Here is a 20,205-nt window from a genome sequence, read left to right on the forward strand (position 1 = left end):
GGATGTTCAGAAGGAACAAAGTTAGGCACCTTCCTGCCTTTATCTGACAATCAGGTGACAGTGAAAAAGAGACGAGATGGTTGAGTGAAACACTGGCTTCTCCAGCTCCCCTGCTTTTGGTCAGCTTTTAGCAGCACAAGGATCAATACCACAACGTCAGGAGAGAGAGAGGCCATGAAGATGTGGAGCCCTGGCAGAAAAACCTCAGTACACACACTCCTCTGCCAGCTCCAGCCCAGAGCTGACTGAGTTACGTCAATGTCTGCACTGCTGGATATTCCTCAGCAGTTAAGTGCATCTGACCTCGCAGCCCTGCACTGCTCTGCATTTCCTTCATTTTGAGCCTTTATCAGCATCTTCTTCCTCAGTTATTCCTCTTTCCTAGACATGCTCACAGTCTCTAAGCAGCAGACAAAATTCAATAACCGGAATTATTAGTCACAGACTTGTCTCTGTCCCTAACATCCAAGAATCACTCTGTCCAAAGTTTCCTCTCCCAACACACCATGGCAGGAGAGCTTAGCAGACCACTCTGCTCCTGCAGCCCATGTGGAACACTCATGTTGCAAACACTTGGCTTCAGTGTTTGAAGACATCACACAAACACAGGAGGAGAACTTTACCCTTGTTAAGTGATTCTCTGCAGCCTCATTCTTATCCCTTAGCAAATCTGTTCACTGTTTTACACTTTTTCTCCATTGATCTGACTGGAATAGCACTTGATCAACACCTCCAAGAGCATCTCTGTCTCGCAGCACCTTCCTGAGACATTGAAGTGCCAGCACTCTCATTTCTGTTATGAAAATTGAGATGCTGAGTATCCCAAATCACCAGCCACTACTGGAAACCCCGTGTTCAGCATCTCATTATAACCCATCTCAGCTCTGAACCAATACACTGTTTAATCCAGGCGCACTCACCATAAGCTCTGGGTAAGTTGGCCGTTCTTTGGAATTCTTCTTCAAGCTTTAATGAAAAGAAAAGAAGACAAATGTTCAGCATTACACTCTGCATGAAAGTTAAGCAAGCCCATAAAATTATACTGTGACAAAAGCAAGGCTTCAAGTTCCTATAGAGTAAGTTCAGCTACTAATCCATACAGTAAGCGAACAGCTTAGGCCTTGAGGACACCTACAACCAATACAGCCACTGGGTACACCAGTGCTCTAGGTCCCGGGTCTACAGACACCCTACACAACAGTAAATGCTCTGCCTGTTGCTGGAGGCCAGACACAATTAGTTTTTTGGGTACTATCCAGTAGGTAAGCAACTACGGGCATGGCTGCAGCCTCTGACTAGGTGTGGTGGCTGAGTGGCTCCAAAGCACGTGTACAACTATTTGTTTATCAGCATGCTGTTATCAGTGGGGATGGTTACATGGGACATCCTTTTTTCTCCTCTCCTACAACAGATGGCTCTGGAGAGTTGTAGCTGGAAGTTATTTTGGTTTCCCTCCTGCAGAAAATAGTTTTTAAAAGACAGGACGTAATCGCTACTCACTTCCTGACAGTGTATTTAGGGGAAAGACACTTGGAGCAACTTGAAAAGATCTTCACACACGTACACGTCGGTGGCGGGGAAAAGGTGTCACACTGAGCAAAACAAAAGTGAGAACCTCAGTGATGATAAGTTGCTCCTCTGCTGGGATTTGACGGAGCCCAAAGGAAGCAGAGGACACACACTGAATAGATATTTCCTGCTTGCTGTGTGTAGTGGGCTCGTGTTTAGTGTCATGTTGTGAATGAACAGAGGAACCTAGTAATGATACGTGCCAATATCGACGAAGTGGAGGTACGGGATGTGTCACATCCTCTGGGCTCAAAAGCAACCCAAGCTGAGATGCTAAGGTGAATTTCAAGCTTGGGTGTGTCCAGAAGCAGGATTTGGGTATAATCCTCTTAATTTAGACCCTCAACAAACAAAACTCTTGTTCCCAGGTTACTAATACCAGGAAATTTGTTGACACTTTACTGATACTCATGTAAATCTTTGGGAACAAAGAGCATATTTAGATCTGATGCTAGCTCAGACGTCCCAGTAACTTCCCTGCATTAGCTACAGGTCATGAGAGCTTCACCACTCCACACAGCAGATGGTGCAGTTCACCCTGCCACCTGTTGAACTGCAGATACCCTTAAACTAGACCAGTCTTGGTATGCTGACTTGATGTGACCTGGTCTGCTGTCACAAGTTCTGACTCCGACAGCACAAAACCACTACAGTCCACAACCAAAGCACACTCCTGATTCCATGCAACTCTACTGGGCTGAGGGGTCTTCAGTGATCCTAGATGGCAGGATTTGCAAAGAGAGGAAAGGCCGTATGCCCCACAAAGCATGAGCTTTCAAGATACAAGCGCTGCTCAGCAGCATCATTCTTCTCACTACAACCACCATAAAGAGCTGAGGATTTCTTGCTCCTAAATCCCCCCAAGGCAATAGCTGCAAGACACCATGCTTGCAAAAGCAAAATATGCCTCCATTCGGCGGGGAAAAACAGCCTGCCTGGCACAAGCAGGCAACTCTGCAATAACAAGCAGTGAGCCAGCAGCACGGGAGATAGGCAGCTGGTCCAAAATCCCAGCGTGGGTCTTGCAAAAACGGTGGGCATTCTGCAAGAGGGTTTTTCCAAGCCAGCTCCCACCTCCGAGAGACAGAGCAGCGTGGGCGCGTGCAGGTATTCCCCAGTGCGGGTTGGTAGAGGCGTGCAGCTGAATGCAGGGACTTTGAAAACATGTTTGGACAAGACTCCAAAGAATCCGAGTGTCAGTACTTAAAGTCCCCAGGCAGGAGTGGCTGATAATCCCCTTCCTGGGTCACAGCAGAGCCGGCTGGGCTCCAGGCCCTGACACTGGCAGCTCGGGAACAGGCTCACATTTCTGTATTTGTCGATCTGCCGTCCTTTCTTGGCTGCCCCGCAAACCACCATCCACCTGCCAACTTGGCACGCAGCGGATGGCACTGCAGCGCCTGGAAAATACAAACGCCTCCCAGGCGGTTTCCAGGGAAGCTGGAGGGAGAAGCAGTCAGGAGCTGTGGGGCCGCTGCCAGCTCTCTGTGAACCATACGACGAGGGCAGCTGTGAGTCTCCTCGGGTGCTGGGAGAGCCTGTGCTTTCACGCAGCGCTCCCGGCCTCCAGACAGAGCTCATCTGCTCCAGCCCTTTTCCTACGATGCAGCCAAATTCTCCTGCTGCTTCCAGCTCCAAGTCCCAGGGAAAGCAGAGCAGCAGCCGGAGGGCCCCGGTAGCGGGATGGCCGTGGATGGGGCCATCGCGGGGCACACTCTGTGCTGTGCCTGCCCTCAGCACTGCTTCCCTTGGGAGCAGGGTGGCAGCAGGACGCGGCCATTTCTGGGCCCTGCTCACCTTCCCCATCCTGTGTTGCCAAACCTGTGCTGTACGTACAGAGACAACCAGCTGAGAAATCCTCCTTAATCCCTTCCTGCTGTGTCCTCTAAGTGGCTGGGCCTGGTCCTTAAGCCAGGAAGGCCATCACAGCCACCATCACCACACCAAGGACATGCAGTGCCAGCCCAGTGCCTAGGCCCAGTTCCCCACAGCTCAGTCCTTTCCTTGAGAGGGAAGGCGCAGCCCTTTCCCTGAGAGATTTTGGTTCACGAACACCAGGTTGTCCCCCTGATGTGGGCATGGGGACAGCGACGTGGCACCTGCCCTCCTCAGCCTCAGCTGGCTGGGGCCTGCAGGGACAGGGGAGAGGGGTCAAGGATGTTGGTTTTTTTTTTTTTACCATTGCGAGGTAAAATCGACAAACTCTGCTGAGAACTTGTCTGCCGGGAGCTGTGGCGACGGCTCCTCCACCACCTGCTTGAGCTGCTGGAAGGGCGTCCCCCAGGAGTCGTAGGGAAAGCGCAGGATGGCCAGCTCGATCTGGGGAGACAGCACCCAACCTCAGCCTTGGGGGACGGACACCCCGGGGCCACCCCATATGATTTCGACAGCTTGTGCTCCCACCCCTGCACCCATTCACCCACACCACCCGTGTTTTTTTAGGCTGTGCAAAAACACATGACACTTCATCACCCCACCAGGCCACAAGACATCACATCCTGCATTTTACTTCCCCCACTACACAGGGAAGCTCTGAGGAGACCCAGAAGCCTCCTTATTCAGTCCTCCCTGCTACCATCCTGTTGCATGTCACTGGGAAGAGGTTTCAAGTCAAAAAACAACAAAGCCATATTGCAAAGGGTAACTGTGCTATAAAAAGGCAAGCTGATGGCCTCCCCCTACACACTGCTTTTCCTGGTGTGCAAAAGGTATTATCAACACTCAATGCCTCCTCCTCTGAGAAGACTTTACTAAGTACTCAGTGCTGGGAGTGCTTTTTCAGATTGGAATCTAACCTGCTGCACCGACACACACCCTCGCCTTAGCCCATGCTGCCATCTCCCGGCAGCCTGCGGCCACCACAGCACAGCTGTCCCCATCAGGGTGGCACGCTGCAGGGACAGCCGCAGGGACAGCTGCAGGTTCGATACCCAATGGCTGGCCAATGTTTGGATGTCCTTGGAGGCCAGTCCTGCCATGCCAATGCATCCAAAGCAGCAAGGACTTTGCAAAGCAGCTCCATCTTCAGTCCCCTTGACCCTTCCATGTACTTGCTGGTACCTTGTAGAGCTGTGTGCCCTTTCCCACCTTGCCACATTCCCAGGGAACCACTGCCATCAGTGTCAGGAGGATACGGGGAAGAAAATGAATCCACACAGCACAGCCAGCCCCCCAGCATTGCTGCAACCCCCAGACTGCCCTACCATTGCGATCCCCCTACCATCGTGATTCCCAGGCTCCAGATATCCGATTTGACGCTGTACCCCTTCTGGTTCAGCTCCGGGTTAATTCTTTCAGGCTGCAAGGAAATGTAAAGCAATTAAGAAACACGGATGGACTCGGTGCGATGCCCGCACCCAGGGCTCGCTGATCTCAAAGGGTTCTTTCAGTGATGTCAGACCAGGGCCACGTAGCCCATGCTGCAGCTTGCTCCCTTGGCCACTGTGGCACCAGATGCAGCCCTACATCCTTGTAGGCAGGGGCAGGCAGTGAAATGGGTCACCAGAAACACATGGTACCTGCACCAGAGAATGGGGTGGTGCAGCTGACGCAGCACATCTGGCACAAAGGGGAGTGACAAGCCTCAGTTCTCCAGGACCGTGCTCACCCTGTGCAACCACCCCACAGACAGCAAGTCCAAAGGAGTGTTTTCCTCCCAGGAGAGTACTGTTGTCCCCAAAGGGCAAACAGCAAAAGTGCAACAGGGAGTAATTACAGAGCCTTTCCCAAGGTCAAGCAGAGGCAATAAGGCAGCTGGAAGCAGTGCCCAGGAGACCTGATTTGACCCGTGAGATCCATCTCTATCTCTGCCCCTTTACAAGCAATTTCAGGGATATGTCTTCCAAAACGAGGCCCCAAGACACAGTGGTGGCTGATCCTTCCCCCTTTAGGATGACCCGACACCCAGGCTCATGTTCCTCTGGCTGTCCCGCAGCAGCTTGCACATGCAGCTTTTCGGCAGCTCAACTTACAGCCATGTAGGGTTTGCATCCTGCATCCATGGTTTTAGCAACCGAGTCAACGAGGTAACCGCTAATTCCAAAATCGCACATTTTCACCTGCCCCTGCGTATTGATCAACACGTTAGAGGGCTTTACATCTGCAAGAAGGAACACATACCACAGTCACTGTCACGCATGGGTGGCTGAGCCAAGCCAAAAAAGCCAAAGAGCTTCCTATCAGCAGAGGGCACCAAAGGTGTCCATGCAAACCCTGATGTTGCACACACAGCAGAAGCCCAGCTGGCTGCAGGGACTGCACATTCAGGTGACTGCCTCATGGGCCTGTCACATGTCCTGCATGTGTCCCTTCACTTGCATGCTCCCCTCATTGGTTTGGGGAGGTGGGAAGTAACCCTGTATGCAGCCATCATATCCCAGCAAGCCGGGGGATGGCCACAGACATCAGAGCACTCACAGGGAACAGTTCTGCAGAGCTGGAGACATCTCTAGAGAATGTATGTGCAAGGCTGGAGCACTGATGAGCCCCCAGTGAGGCTGCTCTCATGTCAGGGCAAGGAAAACCCACCAGGCAAGCATGACAGGCAGGCAGGAGAGGGTGAAGAGCAGTGAGGGTCGCAGTGGAAGAAGGAAGAAATAAACTGAGAAGAGGATCAAGATTTCAGAAGTGGCCTCTAATTTTAAAGATCCCAAGCTTGAAGGCAATGTTAACAGGAGCAGGCGTGTGGGTGCTCCACACCTTATGAAAATCAGGTGAGTGTCTCAGCTATTCGTTACTGCCAGATTTATCTGCTTCCCATCACAGCCTTGTAATCCTTGGTGCCTCTGTGTTTGCATAATTCTCATGAAGGTGGTTATAATCACCATCAGCAAGGGAAATTAAGGCACAGAAAGAACCCAAGAGTGATACCCAGCTTGGAGTACAGGCGGTTTCCTGCACAGTGGGGAATCCTCCCTGCCTGGGCTACTCCCAGGAGGAATTTCAGCACAAAGTCCATTTGCTGATCTGATTTAAATGCCCAGTACAGACACCTATATTCTCTCAACCCAGGACTGATCCTCAGAAGGGAACATTCTTGAAATAAGAGGTCACTTCTGCAACAAGTTCATCTACCTACATGTGATAAACTATGAAAAAGAAGAGCTGAAAAAGGAGACCAGGAGCTGCTTTGTGTCCTGCTCTTCAGAATTGAGTGGGTTACAGTTTATTAACAACCACTCTCTCATCATTGTTTTGCAATCAAAATCCTCAGGTAGCTGAGATTCTCACCCATCTGTTATCTCTAAATAAGACAGTTTTCAGTGGAAATCAAACAAGCAAACAGAAATCCAGAAGCTGAGTAGCATTTTTCCACCCACTGCAAACAACACAGAAGGCAGGAACTCAACCCCCAGCCACACGCAGTATCTACAGAACATGACCACTTGTTGGAGCTGAACTGTTCCCTTTAGACACCCCTTGGCCCAGAGGACACACTCCAGAGAGGGCTTTTCCCTCCTCATGACAAATTTAAGATGATCCTTTAGAAATAAAGGGATCAAGCAGCAACACTGCAAATTTCTGTCTTCCATGGCATCCATGAGATGAGAAAAGAGAAATACTTAAAGAGAGTATTCAAGAGTTCACTTGAAGCTATGTTCTATGATTCTAGGATTCTATGTTAAGTATGGAACACTCTGCCCAGCTAGTGTTTGGGGAAGCCCACAGAAGGGGGTAGGGATGGTTAGGTCACTGCCAGAACGGAGAGGCCTGCACAAAGCCTGATCCAGAGCACAGCAAAGTCAGAAGGAAAAGTCTGCTTTAATTTTGCAGAGGTGGTGAAGCACACCACGGATTCAGACCATGGATTAAGGGAAACGTAATCCAGAGCAAACAGCCCTTTCTATGCCAACACAATCAGGCTGGAGCCCACTTCTCCTCCACTCCAGCACCAGCTCCAGCATGGAGTTTTTAAAGAGCAAATCAGCAGACATTTCTTCTGACGTGGCTTCTGCTAGTCATAAGAGCATCTGGGGTACTCTGGGAGCCCTGCGCCTGGCTGCAAGGCCAGCCCTCAGGAGGCTGATAGGACAGACAAACAGCAGCACAGCCTGGCTCTTACCTCTGTGGATCACGGAGAGCTTACTGTGTAGATGTTCTAGTGCTTTTACAATCTGAAAGAACAAATCTAGAGTGAATCACGGCTGGCAGCACTGCGGTGGGGAGGCAGTGCTGACTGCCTTCCCCCCCATCCTCACTGGACCTGCCTGCAGGGAAGGAGCTACATCTCTCCTGTGTCCTGCACCCTGAGGTGACAGCGGGCACCCAGGGATCTCCCAGGGTGCCAGAATCCTAACGGGAAGGTAAAGGAGCTGTGGGGTCCTCCCCACATCCAACACCGTGCCGCCTCTTAAAGGCACTGTGCACAGGCACATTTTGGGGTATTTATGGCTTATAAATGACATCACCCAAAACTAAATACTGGAAGCCACCTAGAAACATCCATGTGGGCTGGCCTGTGGACCTTGCCCAGTGCAAATACTGCTGGGAGGCTGGTGATGCAGGACTTGGCTCAGAAAAGAAACGTCCTTTTCCTTCCCTCCTCGCCCTGCTCATACTCACAGAGACGGCTATTTTCCCTAAGATGTCCTCAGGAATCGTCAGGCCTTTATCAATGACGTGCTTGTAGAATTTGTCCAGTGAGGTATCCATCAGCTCCATGCAAATCCACACGTCTCCCTGGAGGATAAAGAAAGCAAATATCTGCCACTGGAATGGATCATCTTTTCCTTTCATGTGCTGTCATCTTCTTTGGCCCTTGTCCTCCTTTGCTGTCCTGTTCTCCTCTGTCTTCTAAAAGTCACTCAGCAAAACCAGACTGGGCTTTCCCTTTCTCTTCTCCCCAGATGGAATTAAGTGCTGTCCACCTTCCCTACCATTTAAGGTGCATTTTCTGCTGTCTCTTCCCTAAGCAGATTCCCAGTGATTTAGGAGTCCTGAAAGTCATCAGGACTGAGGTTCCTACATGCTCAGGTCACTCTGCAAATGCCCAGACAGGAAACATTCAGCTCTGCAGAGCTACACTTAAACCGCTTCAATAAATCTTGCACTTTAGAGCTTTCCACATTTTTCCTCCATGTGGCTTTCTCACTGCAAGTCAGGACAATATTAATGGATCAGGCTGTAGATCGGCATCCTTGGCACCTGGGCATCCCCACCACAGAAACCCAGTACCAAGCCTCTCCTCACTCACCAAGAAACAAAAATAAATGACAGACCTTCAGCTCAAGGTTGAGCAAATTCCAATTCTCCCATGCCTCACGTCTAGTTTAAACCCTCACATTTGGAGCAAGCCCAGGCAATTCAGAACCTGGAAAGGGATCCAGCACGGTCAGTGTGCACGGTGCCATACCTCTCGGAAAAGCGCCCCGTAGAAAGTGACGGTGAAGGGGCAATCTACCGTCCTCATGGAGATATCCAGATCCATCAATAACCTCTTCTGCTCTTGGCTGTTCACCGTGGCTCGGATGCGCTGGAACACAAAGCAGTTTAGCATTGGCTGGCAGCACCTCTGCACCATGCTGCTGCAGTGGATGGTGCCAGGGTTGGCCACCATGCCTTGACATCGTGCCTTTACCCTTTGTCACACCTCTGTCATTTGCATATCCCAAGCACAGCCACCCAAGTGCCACAGAAGGCAATGCTGGATGAAGAGGTCTCCTCACCTCAGCCCAAAATGCAGATGGTTTTGCTCTTCTCTACAACTGTCACCCTTTTTCACAACAACCAAAAGACACTGTGACTTGAGAGAGAAGGGAGCAGGAAATCAAATTCTAGGCTGGTGGAAAGCTGTGGCTTTTGGAGCTGCAGTGTACATCTACTCCATCAGCAGACTTTGGGATAAGACAGCTCCATTCCCAGAGCCCGAGGCCATGTGCTCCTCATGGCTTTGGGAACTGGGCACTTCCCAGTCTCCCAGGGGAAGAGATGTCATCTGTGTGGAACATCTGCAGCCCCTCAGCAGGGAAGCACTACGAATGGGCTCAACACACATCACACGTGCATTTAGGCTTCTTGGCTAAAGCCACACAAAATCAGTAATGATGGAATTAAACTTGGCTTAGTGGGCATGGTTATTATAGGCTGACGGTTGAACTAGATGATCTTAGTTGTCTTTTCCTACCTTAATAACTCTTTAATGCTAATGTTCTATGATTCTATGATTCTATTCAGTGCTGCAGATGCACGTAGTAGCCTGAATGTCCCTGCCATACCTTCTTCACTACTTCCATCATTCTCAAAGAGGTCTTTTGCAGTATGGTGAACAAGAAATGAAAATGCAGAGCATGGAGGCCCCGAGACACATCCCAGCATCAACAGCAAGGTCTAGTCACAACAGAGGAGCTAAGAATTTCCTTCCAGTTTGCTCACAGCTTCCAGTTCTGCATCTTTTTTTTTTTTTGCCTTTTTCTTATTCTGAAAGGAAATTTGAGCTAAAATTCAGCCCTGTAAAAACTGGCCTTTCGCAAGGTACAAATTTTCCCATGACTATTTCCTTAAGCTGCAGGCTTATGAGTCAAAGCTGCTGTTATGAAAACTTTTCATAATAGCATCAACAAACCTGTCGTGAACCAAGACCCCACTGCAGCAGGCAAAACGTGGGACAAAAAAGGCAACAAAAATTCCCTGTTCCAAAGAAACTAAAACAGCACCAGCTGAAGAAAATGATCTTATGCAACTGCATTTACAGTACAGCCTTCTTTATAAGCATTGTGCAGAGGTCTGAACTGAATGCATTTTCATGCTAGAAAAATATAAGTGTATTTTAAAGAAATGATGGCAAATTGCTTCTGAAATCCTAGGAAAAACAGGCATGTTGCTACCCAGATGAACCACTGCACATCATTCTTCTTCAACACACCCATTTTTTTTTGTTAAATGGGGCCCGAATCTACCAAATGTATGAATCAGCACTCTTTGACCCCGAGAAGAAAGAAGATTCCAATCGGAAAGAAGTCGACCCCAGTCAGGCATGCATCAGAACGAGCGGGATTAGAAATGTGCAGGGTGAGAGCGCGGCCGTGTCCACACACAACACACACAGAAAGCACCGAGGCTCACTCTACCTTCACTGCCATGATCTGCCCGCTAGGCATGTGCCGCATCTTCTCCACCACCCCGTACGCACCTCGTCCCAGCTCGGAGATGGGCTCCAGGTCATCGGCTTTCACCTCAAAGTTCTGTGGGGAGAAAGCCATCAGCAAGAAGGCGGCTGCAAGGAACATCATTCCCCCGCAACCTAACCCTGAGCATGTAGTTTCAGTTGGCTGTCCCTTCCCCATCTGCTCCATGAGGGCTACGAACAAAACTATGGCCCCCAGCAGCTGTATGGAGGATTAACCACGTCACAGTAATTAGCAGAGCTCTGGGGTGGGTGCAGGAAGGAGCACTCCTTGGTGGTATGCCACCTGCATCCTCCCACCCCTAACCTGCAGCCTCCCCATCCCTTAGGACATGGGATGCAAAACTCCCTGGCAGTCTCTCCCCTCTCCCCTAGGAATCACCTTCAGTTTTCCTATTTTTTATTTTTCTTCCCTCCATCCTCCTCCTCCTCCCCCAGACAATCACTGAAATATCTCCGATTTGTTTCAAGGCTTATTTCTTCAGACCTGCAGATGGCCCAAATGCTAGCCGAGTGTGCCCCGATTCTAAACCACAAAGGATTTATTTTGTCTAGCCTTGGAGGTCTCCTTCTGCTGGCCTTACACAAAGGATGACTTTGTTTGGAGCCTTGCATTTTAACCTGCCCTTCTCCCTTCTGCCGCGATATTGTGCAGCAGCCCTTTTTTATTTTTTTATTTTTTTATTTTTTTTTTTTTTGCTTATTATTATTTTTGGATCTTTAAAATATGCTCTCGCTACTAAAACCAGCCATTCTGTTTGCTGAACGCACCACCACATCAGTCAATCATCCTACAGAAAGAAGCGGGTTATAATGAACCGATTCACAGCACATAATCCCACACTGCTTTTTGCCTGCGCAGCAGAAAAATCCTGCAGCCCGACCCGTGCCGGCACGGGCCCATACACTGTGTTACTGTGCTCAGGCTCCATCCCCTGCACAAGGAGCCCTCCTCAACATTTCTGCATGATTTAAGCATCGCTGACGGCCTGACACTGCTGCTACTGTTCCACGGGACCCTCTCCAGGAAAGCACTTTGACGTGCTCCGAGCTCTTAAAATTAGCAGGGAAGTTTAAAGGGAGAAGGGGAAAGTGGCTTTCTCCTGGGATTGGGGTGAGTGCAGGAAGAGGGGAGCGCATCCTAAAGGAACTGGCTGGACCAATAAGTGATGAGTCCATGGGAAATTCAAGCCATGGCACATTGGTCTCTCTGAGACAGCTGCACATCTGCATTCGTAAGAAAGCCCAAGTGTTGCATTTTAGAAGACTGCCTCTGCCTCCATGCACAGAGCACAGGGAGAGCTGGGATGGGTGCTCCCCTTCCCTGGGACTGCAGGAGCAGAGATTTTCCTGCAGCTCCAGCAGCAGCAGTGCTCTGCCTGGGGCTGCACCGCTGTGTTCCAGAGGCATCTCACACTCTTTTCCACCTCCCAGCTCCTCCCCATGCCAGGGAAAACACCAGATCCAAAATGAAAGAAAAGCATCCAAAGATAGACGACATAAAACACCGCTGCATTAGTATTTCACTCCATAAATTAACTCGCTGACACTGAGACCTATCTTTTGCACCTAATAAATTTATTGCCCAGCTTTCAAGCGTTCTGCCGAATGCTGCTGCGCCATTTTCTCCTATCGAAATAGCTGCCCTTGGTTTTGGGTTTTGTTTTTTTTCCTGATGTGTTTTTATAGCATCAGGTGGACGGGTTTCCATGCTGTCAGAAGGATTCGCTTCCAGGACAGGAAGATCTACCCTGAGTTAAGACTCTCGAGGAGAAGTCCTCTGGTATTAGCAAAGGGAAATACTTTGGATGAAGGCTTTAAATCAGCAAAGCAGATGAAAAGGAGAGTAAAATCTGCTGCTAGCCGTCCCTTGGATTGTAATGGATATTTCCAAGGGATTAGCTGCACCTTATCGAGGTCAAGGCAGGAATTTCCGAGGTGGAAAACACAAAAGAGACCCAGGAACAATGGGTGAGCGCTTGGAGCTTGGTCAGTAGCAAGGACCAGCAGGGCGTTCTGCAGCTGCCCCGGGGCCACACATCTAAATAGCTGGTGTGTGCCAAGCTGCCCTTTTTTGGCTGCTGTTAAGCAGGAAGCAATCCAGCAGCAGCCTGCCTGAAGCAGGATGCTCACCTGTCCCCAAAGGTCTCCTCCTCACCGTAACCCCCACGCTTACCTCCTCGCCAATAGAGATGCAGGCTTTGGAGTCTAGATCTCTGGGTGGCCTGCAGGAGATAAAAGGGAAAAGATGTGAAATGTTCCTTAAAGAGCCTATTTTCCCTCAAGAAGTATTTACAACCCCCAGGCCATCCCCTTGCACAGCAAACCAGTAGCCCTCGCACCTAGTGGGTCTCCTAGCTTTGCTGGATCAATAGACACATCCAAGATCCACAAAGTCACCCCAAAAAGGGGTCAGGAAGGCAGCTGCTGGAGCTGGCATTCCACACATCCAAACCCTGTGCAGGAACCCAGAGATGTGCTCCTCCAGCAGGCTGGGATTGCAGCCTGGTCTTGGGAAAGGCAAGCAAGGTGACAAGCACCAAATCTCTGTCAGCCTGCATGAAATATGGACTAAGTGGGCATAAAGGTCAAAAGCAAGAGCTGGTTTCCATTAATCCTTTCCAGAAATAGCAAAGACAAGATGGGAAGGGCTCAGCTTCTCACCACATCCTTCATCTTCTCTTGGGGAAGGGAAGGCGCCGGCTCTGGGCTGCCAGGGATAGGATTTTTGAGTCCAGCATGCAGAATTGGTTGTCTTTGCCAAAAACATTGCCCATGCCATGGACACAGCATGGGATCTGAGCTTACCCACCCCAATGAACACAAAAATTGGGATCTCAGCTTTCTCATGGCGTGCATTCAATGGTTGCTGCCCTGAAATGCCCATGGACAGCCTTAGGGAAAGAGGGATGGAGCTCTGACCACCAGTACGAGGTAATGGGCTGATGGAAGTCAGTCCTCGAGGAATCAAGAAAGCCAGGCAGGCTGGAGTTGGAAAAATTGCCATAAAAACACAATGTTTATCTTTTGCAAGGCTGAATAGGTAGGGAAAGGGATGTGGTTCTATGCCTTGACCAAATGACTCAGTCTGGGTAGAAGTGCCACCCGGGTTAAAATCAGGTGCCCACGATATTTTCCTTTCCCTGGGCACATCATGAAGCAGCAAACGAGACGCAGACCATAGCAGCCACAGGCAGGGTGCAATGGGGCTACACCAAAAATCCAAGGGCTGCTAATTACAGTCTTCCCCAGCAGTGCCACAGTGAACCCAGGCACCAGCCTCAGGCAGGGTCTCGTTACCCAGACCTGCAGGGATGAGCCCCAGCAGCGCTCCAGCAAACGCGGGTAGTTTGCTCCTTATTCCCCGTTACTCTTTGGCGACTTACGTGGAGCTTGTCTGTGGTTGCTCGAATGCTTCTTTAGGAATTTTCAGCCCAGGGTTTCTCTTCTTGCCTGCAAAACAAGAAAGAGGCAGAATTAAAGAAAGGCCTTTTTTTTTTTTTTTTTTTTTTTTTTGTGGGAGGGGGGTGGTGGTTAATTTGCAAAATACAGCTTGTCTATATTTGTTGACCTTATTTAACATAAATGCCAGGCCAGTAGACTCAGGGCACGGAGTTCAAAACATAAAGTGCCTTTGTTCAGCAACGCTTCATTTAGACCTGCACGGTCTGGCTGCCAACTTGGTACAGAACACAGGCAAGAGCTCTGGCAAAGGCAGCCCATGTGAAAAGGCAAAAAGAAAGGTATTTCTCCTCTGTCAGCCCTACCCACGTAGAATCCCTTCAAATATTTCTTAGACAGATTTTAAACCGTTCCAGATACATAACTGCGAACGCTGTCGGGATTAACAATCTTTTTCAAATTGAATCTGAAAGTCCAGAGCTAGATTCTGACTCTGCTCAAACTGACGTTTCACCTCTTGGTCATTGAAGTTGTGCAAACCCAGCAAAAATACAGCAGAATGAAGTTTGCAGGCTTCAAAGCCATTTGTTTCTGTTCATGCTGACCAGCCAAGCCGTTCTGAGCTGGATGCAGCTCAAGCTCTGAAGCAGTTCAAATGCAACCTCTGCTGGAAAGGGGGTCCAGCAAGCAGACACGAGAGCCAGGCAGGCAGAGAAACACAAGAAGCTTTTTATGACTAAACGTATACAGATGCGTTTCAGCACAGGGTTTTGAATTCATGGATAGAATGACCTGAAAACAGAAGTCGTGTCACCAAAACCCCAAAGTAAACACGTGGCTGTCTGGGTGTGTAAGAAAATCCCCGGTCCCCCAAAAAAGGCACAGGCATCTAATTTGGGCATCAAACATTTCCAACCTAACAATTTATATCAATTACTCTTTCTTTTAAGCATGAGCTTTACTCTTTATTCCCAACACTCTCCTTCACGTTTGAGTTTGTTTTTCCCCTTGACACAAGCCCAGGTCGATAGAAGACTGTGCATCCCATTGCTGGAGGGTTCCTAGATCAAAGTGCAAGCACCCAGCACCGAAAATGACCTTTTTGAAGCAATTAGTCAATGCAGACTGCCAACTTTTTGGTTGTTGTTGTTTGTTTGTTTGCTCCAAAAGACAAGACTACGCTCGCTCTGCTTGGCAAAGAGCAATTCCAGGATGGGACAGGCTGCTGCAGCCCAGCTGACACCTCGTGGGAAAAGCATTCATGGGAAACCGCCGTGCACACTTGCTATTGTTGTTAGAAATCTGCAGAGCTGCAAACTTACAAAGCAAAAACCAACCAGCCAACCAACAACAACAACAACAAAACCAGCAGGCACTCCAGGGAGCTCCCAGTCTAACACAGAAAAGGCAAAATGAAAGAAGCAAGGTCACTCAGAAACACGAGGAACAGCTCTCCGTTTTTCCAGGAGGTAGGAGCTGCTCTGTAAGGAAGTACAAATAACTGTAAAAACAAGTGCAGGAATTTCCACAGCTCGCAGAGCTGTTCTTTGACCCTTTTACTTCTCCATTTCCTAGCTGCACGCAGGAGGCACAACAGAGCACACCGACCCCGCTGTGCCACATGCTCCAGGTCCCATTTCTCGCCTGAGCTGTGCACATGGTACCCAACAGGATGCTTAACCCATAGCAGTGCTCTTGATGTTGTCATCTTTTAGCTAAAAAACAAATCTCACAAACACAGGGCTTGCAGTGCAAGCCAACAACCCCTGTTCCCTGGTGGTATCCCATTCTCCCACCCAACCTCTGCCTCCCGCATCCTCTCGCAGTTTAAGCTAACAACACAATCACACGCATAAGGAAAGGTCTTCATCCTCATCCTGCACATGGGAGTAAGGCTGCCGTGTGAACCTACCATGGTTCACAAGAGGTGTCAGCAGAAGAACGAAGTAGCAAGATGCCAAACCCAAATAAATATTAAAAGCCCTCCGCCTTCTGGTGAAATAAAATCTGCACTTCGGGGAGTTTATTTTCCTTGTCTCTTCTTCACAGAATACAATATTTTGAAACTCTGCCATTTTTTTGAAGTACAATCTGTTCACATGTTCGAGTTGCCAAGATGCAGACACAGTTTAACGTTCTTTGGGGTTTTCTTTTCAAGACAGAAGAAAGCAATGGCAGCGGCACAGAGAACACGTGGGTCAGGACGGCGCTGGGAAGGACTGCGAGCTGGAACTGCTGTGAGAGGGCTCGAATTTTAGCCATCCTGAAATGAAGCATTAGCCATCTTGGCCATGACGAGTTCACCATCCTGGCCATGAAGAGTTTGCTATCCTGACCATGGGATGTTAGCCATCCTGACCAGAAACATTAGCCACCTGGACCATAAACCATTGGCCATCCTGACCATAAACCATCAACCATCCTTAAATGAAGAGTTTGCCATCCTGACCATAAAACATCGGTCATCCTGACCATGAAATGTTAGCCACGGAGAGTTAGTCATCCTGAAAGGAAGCATTAGCCATCCTGACCATGAAGCATCAGCCATCCTGACCATGCAGCAGGGACGCCCTTGCTGGTTCCCAGCTACATGAGGGAGCTCAGTTGAGGTTCTGCAGGCACTCCAAGAAACAAGCCCTGCCTAAGTAACACGCCCTGCAAAGATGTGGGAACCGTGGAGGGTGAGCAATGGGAATGGGAACAGAGCATCCAATGCTCAAACCATTCTTTGCATGTGTGCTTGCAAAAGAAAAGGAGGGAGGGTGAGGCGGGGAAAGAAGCTAGCCCTGATTGCTTTAAATATGCACATCACTTGGATAAGCAGGTGGTCTGAGCTGATCAAGACCTGCTCCCAAATGAGCAATACGTGGGGAAATCTCAGCAAGAGACCCCAGGAAGGGAGGCAGCACCGGGTCCCACGTGCCTGAGGCATTCGTGTCTGGAGGGCTTTTTTTTTAAAGAAATGTTAGTCCCAAGATCAGTTCTTTCCAATAACAACTGCCAAACAAGCATCTCGCTGTCAAAATAACACCCTCCAGTTTGCCACAGCAGACACCGACGTTGAACAACGACGCTGGTGGAGCTCCAGGGGACTGCAGATCTGGGCAGCAGGTGGCACAGGGCAGGTAACTCAGCATCAGTGCATGGGTTCAATGCTCCTCCCTGGGATCTGAGCATGGACAGCCCCAGCGAGGCACTGCACAGAGCACAGAGTGCAGAAGGCTCACGGTCTGACGTGCAGATGTGGCTGCACATCTGCTCCCCAGCATCTAAAAAGCTGTGAGTTTTCCATACAAACAACCACACGGAGCCCGCCGGCCTCAGAGCCTCCGTGCTAACGCTCATTTGAAAGCTCTCCCCTGCAGTTTCCCGTGCAGAGACTTCCACAAACACTCGCCTCAAAAGCCAGGTTTTAAGAATAATTTATATATATATATATATATAAAAAAATGAAATTGATTTCAAGCGCTGCACGGAGACACCTCCAGACACTTGCTCTGATTCAGCAGAACACTCCGGGCATGCATAACTTAAATCTGCCTCCTTTTGCAAGCAGTTACCCCACGATGTACTGCAGTGGTCGCCTTTAAACCCTTTGGTTTTCCACCCCTCGTCCTTAGCCCCTCTGTTTCCAACCCCTTCCCTCCAGCCCCACTGCAGCACCGCTGCTGGAGCCAGGTCCGGAGGCAAAACTGCAGCAGGAAAAAGAAAAACTGACTTAATGAAAACACATTAAATACTTCCCTGTGAAGGTCTTAAACCAATTCCTCCGGGAGGGGAGAAAAATACAGCTTCCAATCGGCTTGTTAACCTCTTCCCACCGCCGCACCGAGATTAATGGGGCTGGCCCCGTTCAATTAGAGCAATGTTAAATATCAATATTGAAAAATGAGACTTCAAAGCTTCGCGGCAGAGGGGTAGGGAACGTACCGGGGAATAATAAAGGGGAAGACAGAGGAATTTGCTGCCCACATATGCTGTAGCAGAAAATAAACCTTCACTTCTGAAGGAAAATCCCATTCCCCCGTCTCCAGACTTTTCTTTGCAGTCAAAAACTTTTTATGATTTAATCCAAAGTAAATGGTTCCGTGCCACAAAAAGCTCCTATTTCCTTCAAGGGATATTAGCCAGTTCTGTCTTCACCACAATTTATTATTAAAGCCATGTTCAATAGCCATGCAGCAGCACTTTCTTTCAAATAACGCTCTTTAACACAGAGTTTGCTGGTAACATTTCACAGGGCATTTCCCTCTTTCTGCCCCTTCTGAAGAGATAAAAGCGGCTCATTACAATTCCTGAGTTTTTGCCTGATTTTCTCAGAATTCTTGAAAGCCCCTGCCCTGTGTCCTCAGCTCTGCCAGCAACACCCCACCCAAAGTGAAGGCAGGATGGCAATGCTCAGTGTGTTTCCGTGCAATGAGGGCAAATCAGCACCTCCTGGGCTCTGCAAGACCGAGCGCCCACGGCCATGGCTTGCTGCAAAACCTCAGGCTGAAACACCTCCAAACAGCCAAGAAATTAGAATTATTTTTTGAGGTCCCATGTGTCCTGGAAATGCCCCGCTTGGCAGGCTTGGAATGAAAATACCCGAAGTTTTGAGTTATTAAAGATCATTTCATAGCTTTATCCTTTACGCTTGCAAATTATTGAAGGTTAATGCACGCAAAATGGTTGGAGCTGATGGAAATTTCCTGGGAAGCTCTCTCCTCCCATCACTTCTTTCTCCCCCCAACACAATTCTAGGGCTGCGTGATGCTCGGAGCCAGGAGCCAGGGGCAGGGCAAGCAGCTGAGCTCCGTCCACCCCCAGTCTGTGGACACACAGCTGCAGCCAAGTCCTTGTGTCAGGAGAAAACCAAAAGCTCCATGTGATGTCCATGCGAGCACCATGGAAGTGGGCCTGAAAATCGGTTCTCCAACCCCTCGTTAAAGGAATTAACACGCAAGAGGCTCTTGAAGGCTCAACCAAAAGCCAAAGGAAGGCCTGAAGTGCACGCTGTGCATTATTTGCCTCCCTGAAATATAATTCAGGTGCTCTCTCCTTGCCTCTAAGCAAGCCTGGCCATGTGTGGCTGCTCCTCCATCACTGCACTGCTGGGATGAAGACTCTGCGTCTCCTTCATCCCCACCCTCCTTCGTGTTGTTTGCAAGAACTCCTTGGAAACAGCCAGCTTGGAATCTGTTTCCTTAACAACTCAATGCACGGCTGCTGGGAAAGGGGCTGCAGCAGCTCCCAGCTCCTGGATCCCAGCTCCCAGCTCCTACATCTTAGGTCCCAGATCCCAGCTCATGCATCTCAGTTCCTGAAGCCCAGATCCCAGACCACAGATCCCAGCCCCTGGATCCCAGCTCCAGTCCCCGAGCTGCGCTCCATACCCGTGCTGCAGCTCACACTTCTCTGTCTCTGTCTCTTTTTTCTTTTCTCCTTTTTTTTTTTTTCCCCTTAGAAACCACATTTGGGGACAGGAAGCAGGAAAAGCAAGGGAGCTTTTGTGATTGTCATGGATGTGGCAAGATCCGGAGTCAGGATGTGCCTGAAACATAGAGCCAGGCACAGAGACCAGGGCACAGCCCTGACTTCCTCTGACCTTCAGCCCTTCACTCCTCCCTTGCTTCTCTCCAAAACCAATCCATCAGTGAGTCTCATTTAACAACAGAGTGACGGCAAACCCTGCATCCCTGTCTGGCCAGACAACATCTGGAAAGCTGTGCAGCTGGAAGCCTGCAAGCAGACAATGCTGCATGCATCCCAGTACAATTCCAAGTGACCAGGGCAGCACGCCACACTGGCTCTCCTGCCGCCCCACACCACGATCCCATGGCCCCAGCTGACACCGTTAGCACCCGCACCACTGGGACTGCTGCAAGGTTCTGCTCACCCTGTGACTCAACTCTGCAACCTGTAATCAACCCTGCGCAGGAGAGGCCCCAAACCAAAATAGCAGGGTTTCTGCAAGGAGGTGCATGGTGAGAAGGTCGTGCAACAACGCCCTGCTGCTCGCGTTTTGTTGCGTCCCGATGCAAGAGAGCTGCGTTTCCAGCGTGCGTCGGCTCTGCCCGGGTGCAAAGGCAGTGCAAAGACCTCTGGGTGTGCTGCACGGTGAGTTCAGCCTC

At 49.7% G+C, this 20,205-nt stretch overlaps 1 protein-coding gene across 2 annotated transcripts in view; it reads right to left on the reverse strand.

Moving 5' to 3' along the window:
• The window catches only part of MAP2K6 (mitogen-activated protein kinase kinase 6), a 45,455-nt gene that overhangs the window by 13,710 nt on the left and 11,540 nt on the right, over positions 1-20,205 (reverse strand). For both annotated transcript variants that reach the window (XM_021414721.1, XM_021414718.1), the window contains exons 2-11: positions 14,077-14,143; positions 12,867-12,915; positions 10,635-10,748; positions 8,921-9,040; positions 8,131-8,247; positions 7,631-7,682; positions 5,541-5,668; positions 4,790-4,867; positions 3,749-3,888; positions 921-966 (exon numbers count right to left, since the gene is read on the reverse strand). In XM_021414721.1, the coding sequence (XP_021270396.1) occupies positions 921-966; positions 3,749-3,888; positions 4,790-4,867; positions 5,541-5,668; positions 7,631-7,682; positions 8,131-8,247; positions 8,921-9,040; positions 10,635-10,748; positions 12,867-12,915; positions 14,077-14,143 (911 nt within the window). The remainder of the gene's footprint in view (positions 1-920; positions 967-3,748; positions 3,889-4,789; positions 4,868-5,540; positions 5,669-7,630; positions 7,683-8,130; positions 8,248-8,920; positions 9,041-10,634; positions 10,749-12,866; positions 12,916-14,076; positions 14,144-20,205) is intronic.

This window comes from Numida meleagris, chromosome 17 (genome assembly GCF_002078875.1).
Source record: "Numida meleagris isolate 19003 breed g44 Domestic line chromosome 17, NumMel1.0, whole genome shotgun sequence".
Classification (NCBI taxonomy): Eukaryota; Metazoa; Chordata; class Aves; order Galliformes; family Numididae; genus Numida; species Numida meleagris.